The 19,123-nt window shown below is 41.8% G+C and overlaps 1 protein-coding gene across 7 annotated transcripts in view; it reads right to left on the bottom strand.

Annotated features, from left to right (window-relative positions):
- Nucleotides 1-19,123, bottom strand: part of LOC121330879 (mitochondrial proton/calcium exchanger protein-like) — a 44,224-nt gene that overhangs the window by 3,191 nt on the left and 21,910 nt on the right. For 3 of the 7 annotated variants that reach the window (XM_041277786.1, XM_041277804.1, XM_041277821.1), the window contains exons 5-12: nt 16,068-16,205; nt 15,266-15,469; nt 14,668-14,787; nt 14,105-14,236; nt 13,527-13,706; nt 9,844-9,990; nt 4,866-5,000; nt 3,550-3,743 (exon numbers count right to left, since the gene is read on the bottom strand). In XM_041277786.1, coding sequence (XP_041133720.1) covers nt 3,550-3,743; nt 4,866-5,000; nt 9,844-9,990; nt 13,527-13,706; nt 14,105-14,236; nt 14,668-14,787; nt 15,266-15,469; nt 16,068-16,205 — 1,250 coding nt within the window. Of the gene's footprint in view, nt 1-3,549; nt 3,744-4,865; nt 5,001-9,843; nt 9,991-13,526; nt 13,707-14,104; nt 14,237-14,667; nt 14,788-15,265; nt 15,470-16,067; nt 16,206-17,114; nt 18,389-19,123 lie in introns of those variants that run through there. The other 4 variants (XM_041277813.1, XM_041277795.1, XM_041277841.1 and 1 more) reach the window with 4 other exon arrangements.

The raw sequence follows: 19,123 nt of genomic DNA, 5'->3' as shown, positions 1-19,123 counted from the left end.
GGGATACGTTGCTCTTTTGTCCTAACAAACGTCCCATTTTAAGCTTTCATTGTAGTACGCACCAGGAAGCTTTTACTGTCTTGTGAACATTCAGGTCATTTCAACCAGGCTGTGTGGTCCAGTGGTTAAAGAAACAGGCTTATAACCAGGAGATCCCCGGTTCAAATCCCAGCTCAGCTACTGACTCATTGTGTGACCCAAAGCAAGTAATTTAACCTCTTTGTGCTCCATCTTTCGGCAAGACATTGTTTATGACTCTGCAACTGATGCATAGTTAACACACAGAGTCTTGTATCTTGTAAAGCGCTTTATGATGGTTGTCCACTATGAAAGGCGCTATATCAAAATAAAGGTTATTATTTTAATTAACTTAATGGTCAAGGAAACACCGTCCTGTCTCCAGAAGGCAGATTTTGCATTTGAATTCAAATTGAATCTGTTCAGAGATATCGAAACTGGCAGACTGACTTAATTTGAGGTGTTACAAACGTTTCAAGTTTCATGCATGGTAGAGGATCCTAGCAACAATCTAGATCTGCAGCAGCTTGCTGTGTTTGCATCTGATCTGCTAATGCCGTTCAAGTCTCGTTTTGTGGATTTTCGCAGACACAGCACTTTGTTCAAGTTTGTGAATCATCCACATGAAACTTGTGTGGACAAGCACTAGACTTGATGGTGATTCTGGGGATCTCAAAATCGGAGATTTGGAGCTGGGAGTTGCCAACTTCAATGAGTCAGACATCTGGGTTGAAAAGTTTCACACTCTAAATTAAAATCTGGAAAGACTTGCTTGGCAACCCACAGAACTAGCAAAACTGCACAAATGGACTGATTTGAAGAAACTGGAGCACAAAGATAACCTCATTCTGCAAACTAGGAATGAACTTCCACTTCCATACAGTACAATGAAGAACGTCAGTTTTGCTCTCTTAACCACGTATTAACAGGCATTCTCCCACTTGAATCGCATCAAAAACAATGTGTGCTCGAGATTAACAGAAGAAAGCCTGAATGCTTTAATGAAGCCAAGCCTGACCAGGTATGAACCAGACTTCAAAAGAAAATAGCAAAACGATGCAGCAACAGAAATCACATTAAAGAAGCGTGCTGCAAGTACAATAATATATTTACATTTTTTTCCCCACTTTAAAAGTACATAAATCGTGTGTTTATAATTGGCTGTTTGTGGACCACTTGCTCTAAATTTCCATTCAGTCTGGCTCTCTTCCACAAGAAGGCTGCCGACCCGTGCTAGGTGAAACAAATTCAAATTGAACAAAGACAGTTCTGTGGCTTAGTGATAAAAGCCAATGTCTGGCTTCACTACAGGGAGCTATGTCCTCACAGGCTCAAATCTAGGCTGCTGTCTGACAAAAATAAAGCATTTTCTGAACAAATACATAGTTTAGTTAAACAGTGTTTTTCTTTGTGTGGACAATAATTAGCTTTATATATGAATCCTAAGCAAAATTACACAACGCATTACACTTGGCCTCGACTGAAGCTTAGCAGCCTCGGTGCCCTTTACAAATTCACTGAAATCAATTTTGTCCACGCCCTTTTTTGTTGTCAGTTTAGAGCCCTGTTATCGTTTTACTTTTCTACGTTCGACTTTTGCAATCAGCGAGGGCTTTGGAGTTCTAACATAAAAACAGTATAAAAAAACACAAAAAAGTGATATAAAAAACAAATCAACTTTTTAATGATTAAAATATTAGTTGTATTGCTAAATACAAAATGTCCAAAAACTAATACCATTACATCATATACTAGTAAAGAAATGTTGCCACGTCTATTTTTGGAAATTATTTATCGGTTAAAATAATAAGAATAAAGTACAGACAAATGATTGTCCAAAATGACAAATGATCAACATGGCAAATCAAACCAAGTTATTACATCATCTGTGAACGACTTATTTTTGTTATATTTGCTTGATCCACAAATCAAGTCTTTTATGCTTCACACACTGTGCCTCTCTGCCTGGAGTAAAGCTATGTTAAATTGTGACTGTTAATTTGAAAATACTGGGACCCCACGTTAACCACTGGGTTAGCTGAAGAAAAGAAAAAAGACTCCGCCACCATTTTACTATACAGTCAACATGACATTTTACAGGCATTAAATACAGCAGACATTTGATACAGGAGACATTCAATATCGCAACTCAACCTTTTTTTTTTTTTTTTTTTTTACAGAACGCTTGTAGTTTAAATTAATTCCACCTAATAGGGCTGTTTTTACCAGCAACCGGATAAGAGGATATCCATAAAGGCCTTTCACTGCCTTTCTGAGTAACACAGAGTGAAGTAATGCAGCCTCAGTTCAGAAATTCATCATTATTAAATCTCCACATTAAACATCATTAGTTTAAGCCTTCAGCTCTGGTGAACATTCTACCTGTTGAGGTGTGACTGACATAACGTGATTCTGCTTGTGTATCAGGACAAGCATACTGTATTATACATCTGAAGATAATTAAGAGAATAACATTTTCACTCTATGATGAAATATACCCTACGATTACCTAGTTTGAATGTAAAAGATAAAGTTTTAAAATGTACTCATTTATTTCTCTTTAGATATGCCTCCATAAGTGTAATGTACTGTAAAAAGTACCAGTGGCGGCCACAACTCAGGAACTAAGATCAGAAATAATTTTACAAATACTGTGTCTGGTTTTTATTTTACACCATATTGTTTGACGGGTGTGTAATTTGAAGAAGTTTGCCATCAGGTAGATCTGTCAACTCAAACATCTTTCGCTTCAGTGAGCATTATTGGTTATGTAAGGCAATTGAGTATGCTTTCCAGTAATGCTGCATTTTAAAATCATGGTATATACAGTAATCAAAAACGAAACCTAAGATACTGAAATGCTGCCCCTCATAATAAAAGGTATTTCTATTGGCCTGGGGCTTTAGTGAAATGCATTTTGATTGGAGAGTCATCTGTGATGTTTATCCTATGAATATTTCACTACAGTTAATATTTTGTTAATTTATTTTTCAGTTTATAAACATTTTGAATGATTTAGTACGATGTCTGGTAAGCTTGCACTTGTGATCGCCAAATCTCCCGACAGAAAAAAAACCCCAAAACAAACACACACACACCACAACAACTCGCTCATGTAGCTTTCTGTCTATGTTTTACTTTTGTTGTGAAAGTATCTAAAACAATACCTGATTGGTTGTTGGAGATGTCAGTCATTTAGTAAGCAACCAATGGTTGTTTAAAACGATTTCTAGCGGCACCATAGCGGAAAGGTTAAAGGCATGCAACATGATTTGCAAACAAATTTCTCTGGTGTACACTGGTCGCCTTTTAAATATTAAATTTTGAAAAAGAAATACACAGACACACACTGTTATGAGATGCTGTTATTAGCTCCTGTCTTTTAATGCTTTAAACAACATCTGTATTAGAATCCCCTAGCGTTTAGATCAACTGAAATCGACCTGGCTGTTATCACCTAGATGGTGGGCAGTTGAATTTGGAAAGTTATTATCTCTGGAAGCTCGATAACCTCAGAAACACCAAGCTTACCTGGTGGATGTAGTGGTCTTGCTGTCCAACCGTCCATCCAGCAGTTTCGTGTCTGTCTCCAACTCGGAGATGATCTTGCCGATCCGGCTGATCATGCGGTTCACCCTCTTCGTCAGCCTCTTGCTGGCCTTGGACTCCTGCATGGCATCCTCCTGCCCAGTCTTCGACAGCTCCTTCTTGATCTCCTCCAAATCCTGCACCAAGGAGAAAGTGTGCAGTGAGGAGGACATGAACACCTTCTTTGAAAGCAAGCCCAAAGGCACATTTAACACAATTTGTATGGCAATACTGGTAGGAAAAACAAACATATTGGCAGTTACTGTCAGATTCAATCTCTGCTCTATTTGGCACAGTTCTCTAAACTGTCTGTCAAAAGGCATTAGTGTTGTGTGTGCTAGAATATTGTTGAATGCATGCTGCAGTGTATCAGGTTATGGGATGTCTTGTATGCTTTCGTTGGGAGCCATTTTTGACAGAAAAATCACCATCCAAATATAATAAAATATGTAGGTTGTCTTATTATACCATGAGGATCATGGTTTGCCTTTGCTCACATAAATTATGTTTAAATTATATTTGTTGACAGATTAATATAACTAACAATTACAGAAAGACTTCTGCAGGACGGTTTCATATCTGGAACCAGTACATTGATTGAATAAAGAACCCTGCCTAGTTGAAAAGATGAAACCTGGCTGGTTCTACAGGCCCCTATCAGCAATCATTTTGGACAACGATGTTATTTTAGGAAAGGTAGTCCAAGATTATTGCCAGCTGAGGTCTGTAAAACCAGCAGTAAACGTCCTATTGTACTAGTTTTGAATGGATTTTGAAGAAATTGGAAAGAGGCTCAGTGCTGGACAGAGCCGCTGTGCGGATACAACCTGTTCTAGGGAAACTAATGGTCCCACTTGCCAGACTCAGAGTCAGTCACTGCTTATTTTTTATTTTTTTTTAATTTGCCTTGCCTTAGATATGAGGCCTACACTTGGAACAGACCAATAAGGTGCCCTCGTCTAGGTAATATCATATTTTGCTTGATTTCTTTGATAATGTTTTTTACTTGTTTTTTTTGTGAATTTCTCTTTTTCTATTGTAGTGAATTGTTATTTTGCATCCATCGAGTTCTGTTATGCTACACTCCTCTCATATTATTCTTATTCTCTGAGCCCAATTTTGCACTGTGGGCAAATTGGCCACTTCACACATTGGCTATGGAGTGAGGAATTTGCCCATAGTAGAAAATGTAGTCTTCTGTGTATTGGGTTAAGGAGAGTCACCCCCCCGCTCCAGTGCTCTCTCAAGGAGCTGCTTACCTCATTGTACTCCTGGACGTCATCCTTCAGATCCTCCAGCTCCTCCTTCTCTTTGGTCAGCAGTTTCTTTTGCTCCTTGAGTTTAGTGCAGGCGTCGCTCAGCATGTCAATCTCCTCTTTGGTTATCTCCTCTCCCTGTCAAACACAATGCCCAGGCTGGTGAGACATACACAGTCACACACACACACTACCTGATGGGCATCCTCGAGTAATGCTCATATGCACAGAGGAAACGGATTCTCACACGTCAGGGTCTAGGCTGTGGAGTCTGCTTTACGAGACTGTGGAAGAGATTGTTATTTCGAAGTGTGGTAATTTTATTTCCTATCCAAGTGATGATTGGTGATGACCGCTGAACACGGTCAAGGCAAACGGTTAATTTTAAACTTACAAAAAAAAAAAGATAGATAGCTAGATAGATATAATGCAAACCTTCCTAAATAAAATGACCACTACATTTCCAAAGTTTTGAGATCAATCAGCTACAGAAACGTGTTTCTTTCAAAACTGCACATTTGAGACATATATAACGAATGGAAGAAGTGTACAACAGGCAAGCCTCGTAGAACTACTGTAAGCTACGATCACTTTAAATGTACAAGCCTGTTTTTATATATAACTGGTAGTAGGCTAGTTCAGTGCACATTATTAAAATGACAGAGTTTCTCAATGTGTGCACACCCAAACGGCTGTCTGTCACTCACAGGGTACTGTGTGTGAGCGAGTAAACTATGTCAAGTACATAATGTATTTTCAGCATGAAACTTATTGGCATTTAGTAGGAAAGTTTCCACAGGAATGTTTTTTAACAGCCAGCCAGCTTAGTTAGACCCAGTTTTAATGACGCCGTGGTACTTCTGAGAGATTTATTCTGTCACGGAAAAGAAAGCATGAAAGCCTGCTTCTTTTAAAAGCTGAAAACAATTTAACATTTTAAAAAGGAGGAAATTGAAGTTTTAAATTTTCACTTTTCCAAAGTCGATCTGTAAATGCCACATTTCATCTTTAAAAGGAAGTGTGGTTTTGAGATGAATTCTGGCTAACTGGAGATGTTGGCAACAAATTAAATAGCACTTTCTGCTAAGCTGAAACCAATCACTGCTAAAAATAAAATGTTTTTCAAAAGCATTTTTTTTTATTTTTTATATATATATATATATATATACACACACACACACACACACACACATACACACAGCTCTGGAAAAAATTAAGAGACCACTGCAAAATTATCAGTTTCTCTGGTTTTACTATTTATTGGTATGTGTTTGGGTAAAATGAACATTTTTGTTTTATTCTATGAACTACTGACAACATTTCTCCCAAATTCCAAATGACAATATTGTCATTTAGAGCATTTATTTGCAGAAAATGACAACTGGTCAAAATAACAAAAAAGATGCAGTGTTGTCAGACCTCGAATAATGCAAAGAAAATAAGTTCATATTCATGTTTAAACAACACAATACTAATGTTTTAACTTAGGAAGAGTTCAGAAATCAAGATTTGGTGGAATAACCCTGATTTTCAAGCACAGTTTTCATGCGTCTTGGCATGCTCTCCACCAGTCTTTAACATTGATGTTGGTTGACTATGCCACTCCTGGCGCAAAAATTCAAGCAGCTCGGCTTTGTTTGATGGCTTGTGACCATCCATCTTCCTCTTGATCACAATCCAGAGGTTTTCAATGGGGTTCAGGTCTGGAGATTGGGCTGGCCATGACAGGGTCTTGATCTGGTGGTCCTCCATCCACATCTTGATTGACCTGACTGTGTGGCATGGAGCATTGTCCTGCTGGAAAAACCAATCCTTAGCGTTGGGGAACATTGTCAGAGCAGAAGGAAGCAAGTTTTCTTCCAGGACAACCTTGTACTTAGGCAGCGTGGAACTCCCAACCATTTCCTGATGTACGAATTGATTAAAGCTTCAAGCTTCTCTACTGTTGTCAAAGAAACCTCATACACAGTCAGTAGACCACAGTGAAAGCACCAGAGTTTTAGTTTGCCTGGTAGAGCGCAGCTGTCTATGCTCTTCAACCCTTCCACTGCTTGTTGTCTAACTTCTCCCACATGAACTGTGTCCTTCAGATCCCCGTCGTACCATCTCCCTAGCCTTTTCACTGGCTTCTCAGAGACTGTTGGTATTGCCTCACCGTTAATGAAGAATGTTTTATCTACTACTTTGCCTTTAATTATAGAGATGCTCCTTGATTTAGTGGGCTTGAATTGCATTCGTGCCCATTCAATGTTATTGGTTAATTTGCCCAATAACCGATTAGTGCAGGCTACTGTTGTAGTCATGGTTGTCATGTCATCCATGTATGCTCGAATTGGTGGTAGTCGCATTCCAGAAGCCAAGCGCTCTCCTCCTACTACCCATTTTGATGCCCTAATGATTACTTCCATTTCCATGGTAAAAGCCAGTGGAGAAATGGTGCATCCTGCCATTATTCCAACCTCTAGGCATTGCCATGTACTGCTGAATTCTGAAGTTGAAAAACTAAATTGCAAATCTCCAAAGTAGGCTTTCACTACATTTGTTATTGTCATCGGTACACTGAAAAAATCAAATGCTGCCCAAAGAAGTTCATATGGCACTGAACCATATGCATTAGTCAAATCCAGGAATGTCACATGGAGCTCCTTCCTCTCCTTTTTAGCTGATTGAATTTGTCGCCAGATCACATTGATGTGTTCTAAGCATCCTGGGAAACCTGGAATGCCCGCTTTTTGTATTGAAGTGTCAATGAAGCAGTTCTTTAACAGGTAAGTTGACAGTCTCTGAGCAATAATGCTGAAGAAAATCTTGCCTTCAACATTTAATAGGGAAATAGGACTAAACTGACTGATGCATGTAGAATCTTTTTTTTTAGGTATAAAGACTCCACCTGTTCGCGCCATGCTCTTGGTACAACCTGTTTTTCCCATGCCACTTTCATCAATTTCCACAGAATTCGTAGAACTCCTGAAGCACTCTTGTATACTCTGTACGGAACTCCATTAGGCCCTGGTGATGATGAAGCCCTTGCTTTATTCACAGCTTGCTCTACTTCTTTCCACTTAGGTGCACAGTCCTCCATTTGGTATTCTGGTGGATTGATAGGTGGGATTTCTGAAGGAATTGACATAGGTTCCTGTCTTTTGTATGTATGTATGTATGTAATATATATTTTTTTTACTATGGGATCATTGCATGACAAATCATTAAAAAAAAAAAAAAATGGATTTTAAACCCTACCGCCTCCAATTTACACCAAACTTGTTTCTTAGGGGTGTCTCAAACAAAATCACATTTACATTTTTAGGTCAAGCGGTCAAACGTTAATGAAGGTGGTTGATGGGTACTCCTCTTAACGTTAACCAACCTTTTACTCAAACGGTCTGTGCTACAAATACACTTGAAAGAAAAGAAAATACACCATAACAAAGTCTTTGACCTTTGGGTGGAACCCCAAAAATAAAAATCTCCAAAAGGTCTCTGCTTCGTCTGCAAAAATTCAGCAAGGGAATATTTTTGGTTTGCTTTAAAAAAAAAAAAAAGAACCCTAACTTGGATGCAGAATAGAATTTTTTTGCAACTTCACATGGCATAGGCCCTTGTGATGGTATTGGGGGAACAGTCAAGCAAAAGACTGAAAAAACAAGCTTGCAGCGTCCCACTGATGGCCAGATTGTAACCCCTGAAGACATGTATTCATTCTGCAAGACTGCCTGCGACAGCATAACCTTTATCTTTGGATCCGCAAGAGACATCATGGCTAATGCTGAACACTTAACTCCACGTCCGCATTAATCATAAAGGGCACAAAACACCTGCTTACACTCATCCCCATTTCCCAGACTCAGCTTCAAGTCTTCGCTCTCCTTATGTGAATCAGAAACTTCAAGTGTCTCCTGGGATGGTTCTGATGAATCCAAAGCTGAGGCAGTTTTATATCTGAGAGGAAGTTTTGTTTCTGTCATCTATGCAGATATGTATTGGATGGGTATGACTGAAAATGTCTGATGACTTTGGGGACTTTTATATCCAATTCATGCAACTTGGTGGAAAAAGGATGACAAATGTTGGGTATCCCATGGCAACATTCCATATGCCCTAGCCTCACTTAGTCTTTCAGAATGAAGATCTCATTGACTGATGTGACCTTTGTGTTATTCATTCACTCAATGAGTTAAAAACAATAGGGCACTGTTTTATGTCTAATCTGAAATATTAACATATCACAACTAGAAAGGGTTAGTTGGTTGCCCTGCACATGCTTAAAGAGAAGGCTCAAACATGATGTGTACCACAAGGAAACAGCTGCATAGACCAACACTCAGGCTATGAAGGGCATTACCAACAGTACACATTGTGTGAGACAAAGTAGCACATACTGTAGATGGACAGCGCAGTATAAAGCATGTGTCTAACCTGGACACAAAGAAATTTCTGCTATTTCTCAAACCGTGCAGCATGGAAAAAGAAAGCAAATTCTGCTGCAGCATGAAAGAAAGCAGAGTTGCAGATGAAAGAAAGGCGGCAAAATAAGGGCTTGCACATTACAGCAGGTGAACAAATTGATATGTTCTACCTTAAAGGGTGGGGTGTACTTATTTTTACTTCCTTCCCTCCTCAAGATAGGCGTTTACACTGTATTGATACCATTAGAGGAAATTCTTAGAAATGTAAAACTGTCAACATGGGCTTATTAAAAAAAAAAAAAAACATGCCATGTAAAAACTATTCTTAAAATCATATGGTGCATTACACCTTTAAAGCAGGTCCAATTATTAGATTTACCATACAGAAGCACATATGTTAACATGTACTGCAATGAAAACCATTGCATAGCAGATTGAAAGCATCTGAGCTTGTTACCTGGATCCAGTGGATAATCAAGCTTGTATTAAAACCTGGAATGGGTGAACTTGCTATCCAATAGTCTTGTTTTCATCTCTGCATTATCATCGATCTCTTGACTTGCTTTATTACCCACCTTAATCCCTTCCAAGACTGGAGCCGTGTCCTTCAAGGTCTCCGAATTAATCTCCAGGTTGACGGTGGCAAGCTCCTGCTCCGTATCCATGGCGAACTGGCTTTTCTTAACAGCTGTTGCCTCCATGTTCACCGCAGTCTCCACTTTCTGTGTATGCAAACGATATCTCTTCAACACACAGCAAGAGCACATAGTCTTCAATACAGGAAGACAAACTCAGCTTGACCGCTTTATCCCAATGAAGTCTCAAAAGGAGGCTTTAGGCTATTTGGGACCTAAATATTAAAGAGAATGCATTTTTAAGCAGATCACCACAAGCTACATCCACAGTACGCACATGTAAAAATGCAAGTGAGACATATGGATGGACAAAGAGACTCCTTCATATTCACTCACCTGCAGCCCCAAAACACTGATGTGGAGACCCTGCTAAAGGGGGGTTCCACACACTTTGTGCACCCCGGCCCAGTGTCCGTGGTGACGACCTCCCTTCTGGCGACTCCCAGTGCTATGTGAAGGCAAGAAAGTGCCTTTAGACAGTCGCGAGACAATGTCAATAGGAGGTCGCGGTTCAACATGGGCTAAAAAACACTGCTGACCTGTGGAGGGCGCATGCACAGGAGACCCAACAGTAAGGTCTGAGAAGCTGCTGCCATCAAGCCCAGAAGTTTCTGGAACGTCACTATCATGAGCGCTCTGTTGAGCTGAAATATCTCTAAACAGGCGGCTATACTCTGCACTCTGCCATCCGACAGAGAAGACAGCATGGACATGGAGTCCAAGCACACGCCTAGATAAGCTGTCTGAGAAGGCGTAAGCTGGATCTTCGCATGATTCACTGTAAGGCCCAACTGTTGAATGTGGCCTGTGACAAGTTCTGTGTGGGCGTCTGCCTATGCTGGAGACTGGGCACAAATGACCAGCCTTTGAGAGTCTCAAATGGGACCAAGATAGGCTCCATGCACTTTGAAAAAAAGGCACCAGGAGTTAGAGAGAGGCCAAATGGCAAGACCCAGAACCTCCTTTGGTTCAGATACAGGTTGACCAGTCTGAGGCCGAGAATCAGTCTGAGGCCACCATCCCACTTGGGAACTAGGAAGTACCTGGAGTAGAACCCTTTCTCTAACTGGAGTGTCTATCATGCGAATAGCCTATTTTTACAGCAGAGCTGCTTCCTCCTGAGACACCACAATGGCATCTTGTGGGTCCGTGACTGATGTAGTCATCCCTCCAAAGGGTGGGGGACCATGCTTGAACTTCAGTAAGCAGCCAGTCTGAACGGTAGTAAGCACGGGGATGTCTATGGTGCACTGACTCCAGATGGCTTCCTGAAGACAGGCCCTGGGCACGTGGCAGCAAACTCCTAGGGCTAATGCACAGCTTGTGGCTTGGCCCGAGGCTTCTGTCACTATGCCGGGAGGCTGGCTGTGCTGGTCTTTGAGGCTGCCAAGGGTGCCAGGTTTGCCGCTGGTTTGCACACTGGGGGTGGTCGCTTGGGAAGCAAGCGTACCAGCTCCTTCATGGATTTCCACATGTGGTGAGCAACTGTTTTCCTGCCTGACGTCACAAATGCCACCGTGACCCATTTACTGTACCAGGTGTACCTTATTTGTGTAAAATATCTACCTGTGGAACAGGAAAACTGTACGTATTAAAAGGGTACTGTATGTATTAAACTGTACATAAACACAAAAGACCTGCCTGTGGAACAGGAAAACTATACATATTAAAAACGGTATATACGTTTGTAGCAGGGGAAGATCTGTGCTGACTCTGCTGGCGTGTTCACGGTGCTGCAGGAAGAGGGCGGCAGTCGTCCAACAACAGCCTGCGAGTCATGGCAGTGACACGGGGAGGTGGGAAAGTGGGTGTGTGGACTTTCTCCCTCTCTGAAAGGCTGAAAGGCGAGTCTTGGGGAGATTGTTAGCCCTATAAGTTAATGCTCTGCTGTTTCCTCAGGTCTGCCCTCTTAGATACGCTGTGTGTACAGAAGCGCTGGTCGAGGACCAAGTAACCAGCTGGGAGAAATACAGCAACGAACAAGCCAGAGAGTGGCAGCGGGGAACCCTTGGGCAGACCCCCGAAGTATTGAGCAGACAGGGAGCCGCTAGAGTAGGTCAGTGATCCGGGTCGTGCGGGTAGCGGCGACTGGGATAACGCTGCCGAGTGCAGCACCTTTTATTTGTAGTTTTATTACCGTGTTATTTTTCCTTATTCATTTCGCCTTCTGTTTTCATTATTATTTCTTTGAGCACCTGCGAGTGCGCCCGCAGTTAATTCTCTTACCAGCTTTGGTATTTCCATGGTGCTGTCTATCATCGTTGATAGGCAGCCCATGGACAACAGTGCCCTCTGCAGGTGAAAAGTGAAAAAAGTCCTGAATAAAACTGGGCACCTGGGTGGTGTTCCAAGTACAACTGTTCTGTCTCTTGTGGCAGTGAATCACCCACCACCCTTCCAAAACGTTATAAGCAGAGATCTTAGTTTTCCACAATAAAAAAGAAAAATTCTCATAAAATAAAAAAACGGAATTATTGTGCAAGTAAAATAAAAGGCTAAAATTAGTTTTCCCTGACATTAGACACACAAACAGTACTACTGGTTAACCAAATACTTGCAATAAGAAAAACTAATACAGCGATTATTTTTAATATCACATATAATTTATGTAAAACCATAACATATGCAAACACCTACAGCAGAAACAGTAATACGCAAGACTAGGCTCTCCTGTCAGGTCAGTTCTTAAAAGGAAAAATGGCACGGAGAGCTGCGCATGCAATCCTTTACACCCTCGGGGGCGGGCATGACTGTCACAGGCTTCTTTACACCCTCGGGGGCGGGCATGACTGTCACAGGCTTCTTTACACCCTCGGGGGCGGGCATGACTGTCACAGGCTTCTTTACACCCTCAGGGGTGGGCATGACTGTCACAGGCTTCTTTACACCCTCGGGGGCGGGCATGACTGTCACAGGCTTCTTTACACCCTCAGGGGTGGGCATGACTGTCACAGGCTTCTTTACACCCTCAGGGGGCGGGCATGACTGTCACAGGCTTCTTTACACCCTCAGGGGCGGGCATGACTGTCACAGGCTTCTTTACACCCTCAGGGGTGGGCATGACTGTCACAGGCTTCTTTACACCCTCAGGGGTGGGCATGACTGTCACAGGCTTCTTTACACCCTCAGGGGTGGGCATGACTGTCACAGGCTTCTTTACACCCTCAGGGGTGGGCATGACTGTCACAGGCTCGGCTAAACAGCTTTGTTGTATCTTATTTCACGTGACAAGTCTTATGTAATGGTTACATTTTGTACTTGAAGGCAACTTGTCAGGATGTAAACAACGAAAAGAAAAATTACATTTAAATGCTATATTTTTTGGAACCCAGCTACTTATTCTTTAACACTAAATTGAGGAGTACAGTCTGGCATCTGATGTGTAATAGAGTTAGTTATAGACTTTCTCAACACAATCTTAAATCATTTTTAAAAAATACAGATTTGTAGATTTTAAATGCTTTTTAGTTAACAGATACAGTCTTCATTCATTTTCCAAAGTAAAGGCCAGTTTGTTTCGATCCTGGATCACAGAGGAAACACGGCTCCGCCCCCAGATGTATATGAATGAGCAGGTAGGGTTGCTCCCCCACCAGCTCCCTGCAGTTAAGATGCATTCTTACTCTGGCTGCTACCTGAAGGACCTCCTTCGCCTTCTCAGCAGCATCAGCTAGTCTCTCCATCTCGCGCTCCTCGTTCTCCTTCCTGATGGCCGCCTCCTCCTGCAACGTGGCCTCCAGCTTGGTCTTGTTGTCCACCTTGTAGCACTCCACCTCCGCCACCTTCACCTGGGCCTCCTTCGCCTAGAAACAAGAAAATACCATCAAAAAGTGCTAACTGCGTTATTTCTCCGGTTCGGTTTTATTGTTCAGATCGCACATTTCCACAGTAAACGGGATCAAGTAGATTGGGTTCGGTGGTTGTAGTTTTTGTTTCCCCGGAAAGGTACTCCCGGTACACAACCTGAACGTGCTGATCTTCCTAGAGATCTATCCAAGCTGAACACTGCAGAGCCAGAGTCTATTGACTGGCTCAAGACTGTTTATCTATGTATCTTACCTAGTGCCTGTAGCCTTATCTTTTTTGTCGTACCTATAGGAGACACAGTCTATCTAGAAATTGATAGATAGATATATGCTGATTTCAAACCTTTAAGTGGAAGCTGCGTTACCAGGTTGTAAAACAGTAACTGGACACGTACTACAATCTCAGGGAGGGTCTGCAAGGTGGTCTTGAGCTGGTCGGCTGGGGACAGAGTGTCCGGCAGGTACATGGCCCTAGACAGCAGCAGCAGAGAGGTGGGGATCTGCTGGTTCAGGTGCAACTCCAGCCACTGGAAATACCAAGACCAGAGGATTACACAGGGAGAATGTACATTTTCAACACTCAACATGCCTGTGTTACCTTGTTAGTTACCTTCAGGACGAGATCAACTGATACCCGGTTATTCCAAATCAGGATTAATTATTGTAGATACAGGCACTGACCATAAAAGACAAGGTCAGCTACCAAAGTAATATCTACTAAATCAGAGTTTTAGTGCAATGAGAAACCAGTAAAGGAAGGTCTTGCATGTAATTGCTATTTTTAAAAGACAGAGCCCACTAATGGAGCTTACCATTTGGGCTTCTAATACCCTTAAAATCAGGTTACTTTACCTCAAGGAAAAGGTTCATATTAAGCACTCACAGCCTTGACCTGTCCTCCCTTCCCCTCCTCTGTGGTTGGCTGCACTCTATATGGAGGTGTGGCCGAGTGTCTCACCTGCTTGAGCTGCTCCCGGAGACGCTCCTCCGTCACGCCCAGCGCCCTCATCCCTCGCGCCCGACAAGCCGACTGCAACTCCTTCACATTCAGGCTGTCAACCCCCTCCTCGGAAATCAGCTGCAAGCCAAACCAAACACAGCTTTAGCCTTTACTATGGAGGCACTAAAAAGCAGGCTTGATGCAATAGACTTGGATTTTGGATGAATGAATAAACTCCATTTGCTCTCACTGCTACAACCAGGCAGCAGTTTTCCTTAGAATCTGGTGATGGATATAAATGAAGTACTCCAGTTCTTGGGAAACATTACAAATCATAAAGATAATCAGCCAATCCTCTCTACATCTATTAATGCTATAATTAGCAAACACCCACTCCTCTTAAATGTTACCATGAACAGACCATTCACACTATCAAACGGGGGTGGAGTCCATACTCCAAAATGGTATACAGTAAAGTAGTTCATTGCAAACCATTAGAACATTTGAAGACACTGAAAAATATTTCTTGTGAAAACATTTGTCACTGAACTTAAGTTTATTTTTCATGTTTCTGAACTCAGCACTATTGAGAGTTGAATCGTTTTTGGCGGCTCACCTTGTCATCGGCCCGGATGGTGCGGAGCTTCATTATGATCTGGAAGCGTAGGAAGTTGTTGGTTCCGATGGACTGTAGCTCCAGCAGCTTGCACAGGGCGACCAGTTGTGGCCGGGTCAGGTTGTCCAGCGTCAGCTCGTCTTCAAACAGCTTGGAGAAGCGCATGATCTCCTCGTTGCTGGGCCTTTCTCCAGAATTCCTGATCTGGGAAAGCAAATAAATCACATTGTAGCTTCATAACGACCTTTATTTTTCAAGGCATAAAAAAAAAAAAAAAGTTGAGCCTGGACATCCAATATTAGTTTACAATGTAAACAATTTTATGGTGCAAGGTAGTTTTTCCAATTACTGGTATGCAAGTGTGCGGTTATCTCATGAATATTACACAAACAGTTTTGCAACATGAAAGGAGTGCTTACAAGGGCTTTAAAAAATAATTTCTTAACTCTTGAAAGCATCTGCATACCCATAAATAAAAGTACAAAAAGATTAATTTAAAAAAACAATAAACAAACCAATATTCTGCACAACAGTTATGAGACCAGAGGTAATGTTGCTATTTCCAATAAGGATGAAAACTAATTTTAAAGCCTTGGTTATCTCTTATTTACCAATTAATGTTAAGATAGTTTCTACTAGCATCTACCAATACCATTTGCCAATTGATTTCAAGGTGATTTCTACTGCCTTGTTAGTTTTTAATCCAGTTTGAATAAGCACAGTGCAACAAGAGTCTCAAATAGTGTTGTCCAGCAAGCGCTGCCTCTGTTCACATGCCACAGGTACTCCGGTACATCTTTACCTTCTGAAAGAATGTGGAGAACTCCTCCGTCACATCCCCTTTGGCTGCCTTGTTACGGAGTGCGATCTCCTCAATAGTGTCCTGAAGAAATTTCGCCATCTCAAGCTTCACCCTCAGTTCCTTCTTCAGCCTCTCCTCCTGCGTGACAAAAAAAAAGATTAACTAAGCAACACAGGCAAACTATTTCATAAGCAGGATACAATCTGTGTGTTAAAAAGCATGGAAGGGAAGTTCAGCCAACCATATAAGAATACACAGCAGTGTTCAAAAGTTTGGAAACAAATTACTTACAGCTCATTAAAATATTTAATATATTTTTTAAAGAGGTGAAGACTATCTATTCAGGTGATACCAGGGTATTTACTTTCTGTAAATCACTTGTTTCCAGACTTTTGAACAGTACTGTGTGTGTGTGTGTGTGTGTCTAATATATATAATTTACTTTTTTAACAGAGATGGCCTTATTTTTGGTTCATGCCCCTATAAAAACATAACCCACAAACAGAACTTTACTTTCAGCGCTTTATTACGCACTTTTAATTTTAAACAAAACAAACCAAACATCTAGCTCTTATGAGCACTTGCTAAACATAAGCAGGTCCCTGACTAACTTGCAGGACAGCTAAGCTGTTTACTTGACATACACAACATATAAACACTTTTACACAAACGTATACAAACCAAATGCAGGTCTAAGCTATACACAGTACCTTTTTCAGTACATGACTTCCAGCCGGGCTCTTCACACAGCAGCAGCCTCTAGAAGACTGACTGCTCTACTTTTACAATTGGCCTCAACTTACAATAACAAGGCCAACTGCCAAAACAATAAACAATTAGCAAATAATAATACAATTAAACAATACAATTAAATTAAACAAAAACAATTAGCTTGGCAGGGAGGCTTTTACCCTGTCCCTGCCACAAAACAAACAAACACTTTTACACTTGCAGGGCCCCTGTCCAGCTACACATCCTCCCCCTTGTCTTTTCAAGACACCGGCCATACCAAGGCAACCTCCCGCTACCTAAAACATAACTACCCACCCTCGTCCAAAAATTCAATTTTTCATCTTTTCCTGCGGGCAGGCTTGAGGATGGGCTGGTCTCTCCGACACTTCCGGCAAGGGACCGCGATCCTGCGAGGTGGAACCCAGGCGGCTTGACCAGGGCGACCGCAGCGCAGGCCAGTAACCGGGAGCAAGGAATGGCAGGCAGAGGTGTGCGACTGTGGACAGGCGCAGCAACGTCTGGAGCCTCAGGGGGAACAGTGGGAAGAAGGGGGAACGCATGCGACATCCGACTCCCACAACGTGACGTCTGCAGCTCCTGAGGGAGTGGAGTAAGGGACCAGGCAAGCAACTGTGCCTGGCAGTCCTGCGACCTGGGAGAAAGGTCAAGTGGAGGGAGGTCCGGGCATTCCGGCAAGGGACTGATGAGCGCGGGGTAAGGGACCACGTCCAACAGCGCCGGACTGGCTTGTGGGGCTGTGGTGGAAGTATGCTTTTTACCTCCTCCCCCTTGTCCGTTGCTATTCCCGCTTGCTTTGGAGACCGCAGGGCTTCTCCCTCTCGCGCTGGAGACCGCGGGGCTTCTCCCTCGTGTAGCGGAAGTGGGAACTGTCAGTCGTCTTTCTCTACTGGTGGAGGTGGGAGCGGCAGGTCGTCTTCTTCTAGTGATGTAGCGGGAGCGGCAGGTCATCTTCCTCTAGTGGTGGAAGTGGCAAGTAGTCTTCCTCTAGTGGTGGAAGTGGCAGGTAGTCTTCCTCTAGTGGTGGAAGTGGCAGGTAGTCCCCTATCTCTGACTGCGCTCCTTTTATACTTGGCAGTTGGCCTCAATTTACAATAACGAGGCCAACTGCCAAAACAATAAAACAATTAACAAATAACATAATTAAACAAAAACAATTAGCTTGGCAGGGAGACTTTTCACCCTGTCCCTGCTACAAAACAAACACTTCTACATTTGCAGGGCCCCTGTCCTGCTACAAGATATGAGAGAAAAATCTTGTTGCAAACATTTAGCTTTTGTGGATGAGGAAAAAAATTACAAGTAGGTGTCTACAATTATTTATTTCAGCAATTTTTTTTGCAAAATTCCAAAAATGCTAATTCAAAAGTATTCATACCCTTTGATGGTATCTGTGATAGTACTGGCTTAGGATGATTGCTGTCATTACCAATAAGTCAATATGGGAAAAAGTAAAGAGCCATCTGAAGACCTTATGCATAAATTTACTGTCATAAAGAAGAAGATTTCCAAGCATTTGAGTATTTCAATTTCAACTACTGTTTCTATTATCAAGAAGTACAAGACTCATGGTACTGTCACAACGCTTCCTCAGTCTGGAAGAAAGAAGGTTCTTTCACTAAGAACAAGTAGAAGAATTGTGAGGAAGGCTGATAACAATCCAAGATTGACTGCCAAAGATATTCAAAGTGAATTGGCTGCATGTAGGACTAGGGTTTCCACTTCAACCATAGGTTGAGTATTGCATGGTGAAGGTCGTAAGCCAAGCCACTCTTAAGAAAAAGTCACAAGGACAATCGCTTAAAGTTTGCAAAATGGCATTTGAATGATGGATATGAGTTCTTAAAGGTTTTGTGGCGTGATGAAACAAAAATCAAGCTATTTGATCACGCTGATAGTTGTTACGTTTCAATAAAGTCTGGAGAGGCATACAAAGAAAAGAACACCATACATACTGTTAAGCATGGTGGTGGTAATATCCTTCTATGGGGCTGTTTTTCCTCTAATGGCACAGAAAATGTAGTTTCAATACATGGTAAAATGGATTCCATAGCATACCAGAAGATATTGGCCAATCACCTGAAACCCTCCGCTACAAAACTTGGTTTAAAGTGCAACTGGACATTCCAACACAACAACGATCCAAAGCACACATCAAAATCTACTTCAGAATGTTTAAAGAAGAATAAAATCAAGGTTCTGTAATGGCCTAGTCAAAGTCTAAATCCGAATGAGAATTTTTGGTATGTTGAAAAAGGCTCTGAACAAGAGAAGTCCTTGGAATTTGAATGAACTGAAACAATTTT

The sequence above is a fragment of the Polyodon spathula genome, chromosome 2 (genome assembly GCF_017654505.1).
Source record: "Polyodon spathula isolate WHYD16114869_AA chromosome 2, ASM1765450v1, whole genome shotgun sequence".
NCBI classification, from domain to species: Eukaryota; Metazoa; Chordata; class Actinopteri; order Acipenseriformes; family Polyodontidae; genus Polyodon; species Polyodon spathula.
The sequence above is the reverse complement of the archived record's forward strand: the minus strand, read 5'-3'. Positions and strand labels throughout refer to the sequence as shown.